This window comes from Dinoponera quadriceps, unplaced genomic scaffold, assembly GCF_001313825.1.
Source record: "Dinoponera quadriceps isolate SergipeBrazil2010 unplaced genomic scaffold, ASM131382v1 scaffold555, whole genome shotgun sequence".
Classification (NCBI taxonomy): Eukaryota; Metazoa; Arthropoda; class Insecta; order Hymenoptera; family Formicidae; genus Dinoponera; species Dinoponera quadriceps.
In genome coordinates this window covers 25,134-35,713 of record NW_014554717.1, presented here as the reverse complement: position 1 = coordinate 35,713, position 10,580 = coordinate 25,134, and the positions used below count along the sequence as shown (strand labels likewise).

At 37.0% G+C, this 10,580-nt stretch overlaps 1 protein-coding gene across 4 annotated transcripts in view; it reads left to right on the top strand.

Annotated features, from left to right (window-relative positions):
- Window positions 1–14: 14 nt before the first annotated feature.
- Window positions 15–10,580, top strand: part of LOC106741138 (ATP-binding cassette sub-family G member 1-like) — a 35,657-nt gene continuing 25,091 nt past the window's right edge. Inside the window, exons 1-4 of one of the 4 annotated variants that reach the window (XM_014612837.1) lie at window positions 15–103; window positions 640–681; window positions 765–1,677; window positions 3,748–3,846. In XM_014612837.1, coding sequence (XP_014468323.1) covers window positions 3,788–3,846 — 59 coding nt within the window. In that variant the 5' untranslated portion in view covers window positions 15–103; window positions 640–681; window positions 765–1,677; window positions 3,748–3,787. The other 3 variants (XM_014612838.1, XM_014612839.1, XM_014612840.1) reach the window with 3 other exon arrangements.

Here is a 10,580-nt window from a genome sequence, read left to right as displayed (position 1 = left end):
TGATATATATATATATAATGAATGTGTTAAATTAATCGTACTTCTTAACAATTCTGTAAAGGAGACTAAAAACAACTGTGACTCGTTATACATCGATACACCGGTAATTTTCAAAGTATTTGCGATTAAATTTAGCTAATCCGAGTGCGCTTACGATATTTGAAAGTGTCTCCACAAGTTCTATCGTATGACATTGACGAACTTTCACAAATCCTGCGCGTTGTACGGATAATAAATTATTATTCACGCATGGAGAAAACAAATTTGCTAGAACAGAAAATTGTTTGTTAATGTAGTGACAGCAAGAAAAATTCGTTGGAACGGCGAAGAGATTTGTTAAAAGTATTAATTGCTATTTGCTGGATATACGGACAACAAAATAATTGGGTTGTGCCAACTAAATTTTATGCTGTTGCAACGTTTCGTCACAACAGCAAAATTATTTTTTCCGTGCAACAAATTTATTTTTGCTCTCGCTATATTAACAATTTGCTGTTCCGGCAAAACTTTTCTCCGTGCGCGAACGTTTCGAAAGAGCCTGCTTGTGAAATTCTGAAAACGCACTTTTTAACATAGACATAATTTTCGAATGAAGTATTTGCAATAGAGATTGTGTTCAACCTCCAACCTCGTTTACAGCTGGTGCTCGCTATAGTCATCGTGCTTCATTAGTAACCGGCGGTAAGTATTATATCGATTACTGATAACAGCCATCAATTAGACACTCGTGTTATCAATAACGCCAGCTTTCTTTCTATTCACAGATAACCAAGATAACAAGAGAGCTTCGGTCAACTTAAGTTAAACAATCATCACTTCTGTTTTCCGCCGACGTAACATAATACGTATCGACAATAAATTTCAGCCTAAGTAAATTAACCCCTTAACGCACAGTTTTTTTGAAAAAAACCGGCCAAAAATATCAATTTTTTTATGTAAGAAAATTTTTTTTCTTTGCTTTCACATTGTTATTTTCAATTCTCGATTATATTCGAGTGTGAAAAATTACAGCAGCATAAAATACAACGCCGCTTGAATTATCTCGAATGTGCACAGTTTGGCCTGTTTAGCGCGCTCGAATTAACTCGAGCGTACAAGTTAAGGGGTTAATCACCGAGTATTTGCTCCTCGTGTCGACACCGATAATCACTGACAAAATTACCGACTTCGACTTCACCTCCAGATTCGCGACTTTTTCCTTCTCTCACGTGCACATGTACGTCACACCGCAGTCGCGCCTCGGGCGGCTAGTCAGCTGACTCGGGTCGTTGTCAAGCATCGAGCGTGCGTAAGACGCCCTTGTGACGCGTATAGGAGACGTTTGACAGGCGAACGCAGTGCGGAACGGAAGAGCGCGCAGAACGCCGCGACGTTCGCCTTTCGCGAACTGGTGGGGATAGCCGGCTGAGAAAGAGAAACACGGGTGTCAAAGTTTGCGATGCGGAGGTCTTATCGACGACCAATCCGCTGCTCGTATCTCCAAGCGGGGAGCCGGAATTCGTGGCGATCAGAAGGCACGTAGACGCGGAGAATCGATCCGCCTGTTTAGTTTAACGTGGTGTCGCGAATCGGAACACGCGTGAGTGCCGGAGCGCGCCGCAAATTTCCGTCCACGCTCGCAAAACTTCACGTTGTCTGCTTGCGCTCGCAGCACTAACGCCCGCACGGCTCACTTGGGTAAATATCAATGTTTACTTTGTACTCGGTATTTCCCGTAAAGCTATGTGCATGCGCATACGAATGTGCACGTGATCCTATGTAGAGAAATATACGGGCAGGGGAAAGGAAAGAAGACAAAATCGGAAATACGTGATACATCGACCGTAAAAGAAGTAGTTATTTAAAGTGTAACATATTCTCCAGAAGTATATTTAGCCGAACGTCTAATGTACTTAAGTACTGTTGTAACCATGCGTCACTGATTACTCGTCCCTCCCCCTCCCCCCTCCCTCTCCCAATGGTAAATTTATCACACAAATATATATATTATTGAGTTGTATATAATAAATATTTAATTTAAGCACGTTTTACATTTGGTGTATGAATACATTCGGTATTGCTTGATATTTCACACGGATGTATTTGTTAATTAGTCGATAGCGATATATCTTTACATAGCAACAGGAATGTGCAGAAGACGTAATGAAAGTGCATTTTCAACGGATTGTTCCGACGCTCCGACCGGCTTGGCATGCTTGGTTTAAAAAATGCATCAGCTGCAACGGTATCTATAGCTCTGTACATCGCTCGGCACAATGCGTTGTACATGTGAATGTACGCTGTTAGAAGTAGCCGATTCGGAATATTTTTCGTAATTTCTACCAAAGCTGTTGGTATATCTATTATGTCGTTCGTTCATTTCAATAACGTGTTTTTAGCATTATGACGCGTGCTTCTGCGACGTATCGGTGTTATATTTTGCTACGCAAAAATTGCTGAGGTGCTAAATTATTTACCGTTTTAAAAGATCTGGGAGTGGGATTCTTTATACAGGGGAATTGTTTATAGACGTTCTGCTCTCACAATCGAAATGATACTTTGCTCTCTAGACTGTCCTCCTTCCTCCGTCTCTCTCTCTCTCTCTCTCTCTCTCTCTTTTTCTCTAGTAAATAAATTATTATACTTCCACAAAAAAGCAAACTTAATAAGAATGAATAAGAATTAATAAAGAAGAGAATCACAACATAGATATAATTCTTATCAGATATTAATGTCGTATGATATGTAAAAATAATACAAATACGTTAGAGGGAAATGTTCACCTTTTTCGAAGCTTGTGGCGATGACCGTCGTAAAGTTCAAGAACCGAAGATGTGCATGTTATGTAACGACTGGTAATAGAAGAGCAATGATCATCGCCTTCTACGAAAGGCCGATATGGTTATTCTGTTACTTAGACCGAACGTTGTTGAAATCGTCGGAATGGATAATATTATTTATTGACAATATAGAACGTGTACATCTGGCACAGCCATATGGTGAATAATGTTGGAGGTAGCCGACCGCGCTACGTTTCTCCGTACGTAATGTTATACTGTCGGACTATCATAAAAAGTAATTACATTACGCGCGATCGTAATCATCCACGAATCGTTACGACGTCCGTGAATTCATCGTGAAATAATATTTGCAGTGCTGAACTTGACTTACCAATTACATCATCAGTCTTGGTGCAATGATTGTTGTAATTATGGGATACAATGGAACAGAGAGAGAGAAAGAAAAGAAGAGAAAATATCAAAAATATGAGTCGATAAATAAATAAATAAATATTTATATATAGTATAATATATAATTCATACTAGTGTTTCACAATTAACACGTAATTTTATCACGTAATTATATTGTGTTATATTTACAATAACATTATGTTTATATTTATCATATCAACATATATATATTTTTTTAATTCATACCCCAAGTAACACGTATCGTTTAAGAAACGTTTTCGACACGTTTTATAAAACGTGATGAAACGTTTCATATGTTTATAAAACGCATATGAAAGTAACATGTGCTATCAGGAACTACACGAGAGAGGTGTGAATTATACGCTCTGAATTCCTAATGAATTTACGCGATCGCTGCTTGCGTGCGTAATTATCTGGAATTATAGTTAGTTCTCCTGAGATGAATTTATTTTCCATCGTTTGTCTCGCCTCTTGCAAATTTTTTATGCAGTTATAATATCTACTTCCAAGAAATACCGATCCATCGTTTTTCTAATGTTTTTTTCTTAAATTTCAGGTTGTGCATTATCATAAGTTGATTGCGGAGCAACGCAGCTATGGTAGAAAACGAAAGAAATAACATGCAGAACGGATTAATCGGCAATGGAATTAACGGGTGAGTTCCCAACAAAATTGTATACTTTTATCGTGTTCTCCGCGGTGACTTCTTAAACGTATATTACGCGCGTAGTTCGTAAGCTACAAGAAATAAAACTAAGCGATCCCTCGAGCTTCATATCAACTGCGCGTTGCCGATACTGATCATGAATATTGATGAATATTGATCGTATGTACGGGACGAATTTTAAAGAAATGCGCTTTGGCGCAGAAATCATCGCCTGTGAAGTTCAGTTTCGTAGCTCGCGAGAACGATGCAATGCACGCGCTTAAAATCCTATATTTAGAACAACATTAAAACATCGACCATCATCATCATTACGGTTGGTTGTTCAATCAGGTATCGAAATGTCTCTTATCAGCCATCAGACGCGCGACTATTTCTTTTCCGTTTTCTTCTCGCTGAATCGCATCTTTCCTCTTGTGACGTCTGATATTCGAGCCGCATAATCGCCAGTGTGTCAGTGTGTGTAGAACGTACGTCTCAACAAACGTCAAACGATAACTGGACCTTGCTTTTCGAGTACTTTGGAATCGGCAAGTCGGCAGTTTTTTTATCTTGTTTCTTGCGAACAGCAAAAACTTCGATCACGGAAAGTTAAGAAACACAAAAAAGACGAGAGCTACGTAAGCTTATATTACAGAAACGTAATTAACGATCATTTGTACAATTATTAAAGTTCTTCCTTAACGCGACGAACCTAAAGAAATAGATGTTAAATTAATTAGATGTTAGATGTAATTGAAGAAAAGTAATTATAAAAAATTTACGAAATGAGAATTATAAAAGTCTGACTTATAAAAGTTTTTCTTACATCTGATTGTTTTATATTCTTTTCGAGTTACTTCTATTGAAGTCATCTCGAAATCATAAACCGATATGATAAACCATCATGACGATTAGATGCAAATTATTCACCAGATTTACACGAATTCTCACAATGTACTAAACATATGTCCACGTGTCAAACATACATATTCTCTCTTGTATATTTCTTACGTAAAATATATTAATTAAGGATTTCATTAAGCTAACAAGTCGAAATAGTACATACATATACATTATTTTAAGAACACATTATTACACAAGATACATTATTTTAAGAGTTTAAGAACTGTTACTTTGTACAGTTACGGTATATTTATCAATTTTACTACGTTTTAGCCGCGCGTCTTATAGTCGTAATATTTTACGTTACATCAAAATTCCTTCCGATTCCTTTCAAACTACTTTAATTAGACATTTAAACATTTCGGTGGAAGCGTATTTTCGTAACTCGCGCGAACCAATAGCTTTGATCAGCGAGTCACGATTTCTTTTCTACGATAAGATAGATACACGACCGATAATCGTCGATAAATCCGGCTGATAATCACCAACTACGTAAAACGATGGCATTTTGGAATTTGTACTTTGCGGCTGTCACATTATCGTTCATTAGTTGTTGATTACACGTTCCCAGAAATTATATTGAGTTCCATATGTCACGTCAGATAATAACTAGATAATGAGCAATTAAATCCAGCTTGTTTTACTAACTCGATCATTTTATTCTACTACGAGTATTCTGTAGGAAATCGTTTGACTTTTGCAATGAGCAAGGTTGTGTCGAAAAGGCCGTCTCGTATCAACGAAGAGTCGAAGAGATAGATGTGTAAGAAAATATTCTAACTGCCGGGACGATTCCTCTCGAATTAGTCTTCTACGGCAGACTTTCTTGACTTCTTGAGATTGCATTGCGAAATTCGTCGCAGTCGGGACAATATGTGAAAAAATTGACGCGACGGACGGATATGTGTGCTGCACTTTTCTAGCGGCTAAAATCATCTAAAAACATGACAACGTATCAACGATTGAGCATATGCAAAGATGATTAGATATTGCTAATCTACGTAACAGAGAACTCTGTACCTTACTCGATACTTCGTTCCGTATTGTCTGATACGGTGCATTGCATTGATACTTAGTATATCATTTTCGAATTAATTTCAAGTGATATCACAGGTTTTATTCGTTTGATGAGCAAGAGCAGAAACGATTTATTGTACTATTCGTAATGTAAATAGATTCTCACATGAAGGAAAATGAAGCCAAAAATATTATGGTGATTATTTGTTGCAATTAAATATTAAGTGCGCGTATGCGATTATAATATATATATATATATATTTTTTTTTTAAACTTTAATCGTATGTCTTGAGATTTGTAGTGTAATATCGTGTTTTCTATTTAAAATTGCAATAATAACTGCGTTTTCCTCGTACACTCGGAAGATTCAAAGTGCATTATGTGTGTGTGTGTGTGTGGCTTTAGATCTTTCCACAGTTTTTCTTTGCACTACCCGGCAGTTGATATATACGAAGTAATGCCTTATATAATCGCAAAGCTATGTCTATTTAACAGTATCCTTTATTTCAAATAAATAACATTTTTTACCATATCTCCTCTCGCTTGATAACAGATAACATCCCCTCGCGTGGCGAAATCAGTTAGTCCGAAATGTTGCATAGCCAGAAAAACTTTCCACCCGTCATCCGCTATAATTCTTTTTTTCCCGTGCAAAGATTCACTGTGCGAAACCGGTTTGAACCGAGGTCAATGTTGGCATGGAAGTTCCTTAACGAGATGCTAATGTCTCGCTTCGTTTCTAGCAGATTGTTAGACGTCATTTATTCATTAGAATTCACCTAGATACGGCGTGACAAGCGATTCATATTGACTTGCGTAATCATTATAGTCCGAGGAGTTATTATGTACCGGACAGATTTAACGCGATATTTTTTATTTTACTATTATTCCGTGTTTTCATCAAATTTTCGTTATTGATGTTATCATGATCTGATAACAAAATAATACGGTCAGTATAATGTTACCTTTTATTCTCTGACTAATCCAAACTGGACGACTTCTTTATTTGCGGCACTGACATAGTTTTATAAAATCCAATTGCGCAATTTACAAAAATAATTGCAAATAAATTAAGATTATTGTGTATCAAATGCATGAGCAGTGGCCGTTCTTTCCATGACGTTACAGGACTAACAGTTTCCGTTATCTTTGTCGCGAGCGATCTATCTCAATGAAACTCACTCAAAATATAAAGTCCGTCATCATATGTCCGTCTCTCAGCTGAGACAAATGTCTCATATAGTCACGTATGATGCGTATTATCGAACGTGTATATGCAATTAAGGGCAAACTATCATCGGTTTCAATTATCTCGAGGTTACTGATAACGAACGGGAATAAAGGACATGTCACGATTCACAGCCGAGTAAATACGCGAGCGAATTTCTACGTGATGTTTCCTCCTCGCCAATGCCACACGTTATCATTACTGATTTGTACGCGTGGACTTTGCGCTTCTTATTGTGTAAGCGATGTGTACTTCGGTAGCTCTCGATATTAGTGAGTCACTTTTGAGGAAATTTCATTTCAGATTGCCGATTGCGACCTCAAGAAATGTTAGCATGCATTAGCATTAGTACGTTGCATTTTCTTTTCCTGTTCACTTAAAGCTCTCGGCATTTACATAATTCGTCAACAAGATCTCTCGCGACGCATAAATCTCTGTGCAAAAACAAAAACTTTCCACGTAACGGTTCCGATAAATTGGCAGAAAAATAACAACATAATTAATAACATAACAACAACATAATTACACGATCGCGGACATCCCTCCGAATAGCCTGCAGGTTAATGGATACTTATTTCTGCTTGTTAATGAATCGTGCTTGACAAATCGTTCGTTTCTATGCAAAATGCATAAATTTCTTATCGGCCTCATGGTTCTCTGAACCGTGCTTTACTAATGTGCAAGACCGGCGATAATTGAAACGAGATAGCGATAGAATTTTTATATCACCATTATTACGTCGTTTGACATTCTTTTTTTCCGATCAAAGTCCAACTTGTGTAATTAAATGATAAACTATGGTATTATGCTTAATCGTGCAATGTGATGAAAATTTGTTTGTAACTTTAGCAATATCTGCAAAAAGTAAAAAATACATATGTACAGTACAAACATCTGATATTAAAAATTTTGTATATATTTATTGAGAAAATAGATGTTGGGTATATTTGGTATATTTGGTATCATTTTTCTAATAAATGTTACTATAATATTAGTGATAATAACCTAAAATCTATATTGTTATTAATTTTTTGTTAGAACAGTAAAGAAGATACCGGATTTGATGCCGGAAATGACTATAATTTTAATTAAATTAAATAATAATTATTTTCTCCCGATGTATTTTTAGCGGATGAGAAAAAATATATTTTACTTAAACATTACTTGAGATAAATTTGTTCTTAAATAAGAAGGGTAACCGGGATGTTTCTCTCTGTTAATAGCTGTAACTGTGCCCCAGTCTTTTAATCACATATAATCACGCAGAAAATTAAATGGATAGCCACAACAACGATTCCGTCATTCAATTATTACGCATGCTTTTCCAAAGTTGTTACGTAATCAAACCTACGTTCTATGCTGTCGCTTTTCCAGAAACGCAAAGAAAATTATATTTTGTCTACACGCTTCAGCTATTAATTAAATGTTCTCCGTGAATATCTGTTCTTCATTTCTTCAGCGATCTTTTATTTTTCCACACATATTTACGCGTCGCGTGTTTTGTAGCAAGAGACTACGATCAGCAAAATAGTCACGTTCGGTAACGTGCTTAGCATATTCGTTATCGCGATGTATTGAATTTATTGGGAATCAGAGATTAAAAACCAAAAAAAAATTGAAAACATGCCGATGTGAAAAGCTATCCGTTCTCGTCCTTTCTCCTTTAATCGGGACAAAACAATCAAAGATATTTTATTGTCGCGAATCAAAATACAAAAGTGCTCGTATGGCCATAGTAACGCTTCGGGTCGCGGGGAATAGGGGGAGGACCGTAACCTCATCATTTTCATTGCGTAACGAATCGCTGCTGGTTACGTAAACGCAAAAACAGTAGAAATACGATCGAATTATACGTGCAAATGACATAATAATAACATAATATTTTGTCTCGATAGTTTAACATTTCGATTCTCGGTTTCAAGTGTAACCGCGAGAACAAAATATCAGCGGCGATCATTTTCACGTCGAACGATGCGTTATGAATAAACGAGGATATGATGTCGAAACGCTTTATATACGTGCTCGCGTACGTCGAAGGACGGCGATGTTAAAGGTTTAGCGGAAAAACGCATGTCTCGCACATGTTATACTTAGAGCTCAATGCGTCATCGTATCATTCCGACGATACTTTTCCATAAGATATATTCTGCGGAAGTAAATGTAAATCGTTAGGAATGGAAACAGTCATGCGATTTCGCGCCGCACCATGTCATCATTTCAATCACTTCTGTGATAATCGGTTGCGAGCACAATTAACCCTTTACACTCGAGGGCTCCGGAGCGGAGCCATTTAAAATTTGTCTTCAAACTCTTCAAATTCAAATGCAAATAGCAAGAGCGGAATATCCTATACACAATAGTTTTTACGATTTGTCTTTGTCCTTATGTTATGAACTGAAAGTTATTTGCATTGTCTCCATAGCGGAGCCCTCAAGTTTGAAAACAAATTTTAAATGGCTCCGCTCCGGAGCCTTCGAGGGCAAAGGGTTAACGAACGCAATGAACTTACTGACCCTGATTTGACAAGAAGAAGAAGAAATCGATTGTAAGTCGATCCCTTCTCGTTGGCCCTTGCGAGTTATTCTATTTTTTCCTGCATCTTCCTGCTTTATGTAAAAAGTTTAATTGTGTTCACTTGTCAACAGGCTTTTATTTCTCTACGAGACCCGACGCTAAAGACGTTTCGCCGAATTGCTTTTCATATATTTTCTTTTTTATTATCCAATTTTTATCCGGTATGATTAATTTTGATTACATTTCTTTGACATGTCATGTTTAACATTTCTTTGACGACTATTGGTGCCACAATTTTTTCCCCGAAGGCTTCTTTGCTTTATATTCTGCACGAGCGAAACCACGAAACGTGACGGGATACGGTCGAGGATACGTCGTGGCTTCGTTCTTGAAACCAAGGATAAAGTGTATTGTGTTTGACCAACGCGCAAAACACATATGTTGGATTTAATGAAGTCACGCCTTTGAAGCTATATTACGTCCTTGGATCATGTCGATTTTATCACAAAGATTTTATCACTTATTTCTCGGTAATCGCATGTTTATGCAAATTACATATAGATTTCAATTAACGTCAAGCAAGGGTATTGTTGTAAATTATGATTGCTGTAACTTCAATTTTTATTTTTGATGAAAAGTATAAGGAACGTTATAGCCTCGGGTACAATGTCTATTCGCATATTATTGTTATTATTGACAGTATACCTGTTCAATAACAAATTATTTTCCGTATCACGAACGGACACAAGACGTATTGCATACTCAGCATCAAGTATGCATTCGTTCACATAGTAGTTAGCACTAATTGATGCATGAACTAGTGTATTTCAATCGATCAACGCTATCTAATCATCGTCGGTAATAATGATCGCGATTGCTAACCCACTGTCGTCTTTGGATTTCCATTAAATCATTATGTACTTACGTCAATATCAAAAACCATCCTTTAACGGCGCGTGATGACCGTCGTCATATATCTCTTCCGCATTACAAATGAGGGTATGACGTGCAAACCAACACACCGTAGAGAGCATGCGGGCGACTCTCTCGAAAATAACGCGGTCATGATTTCACCTTTTTC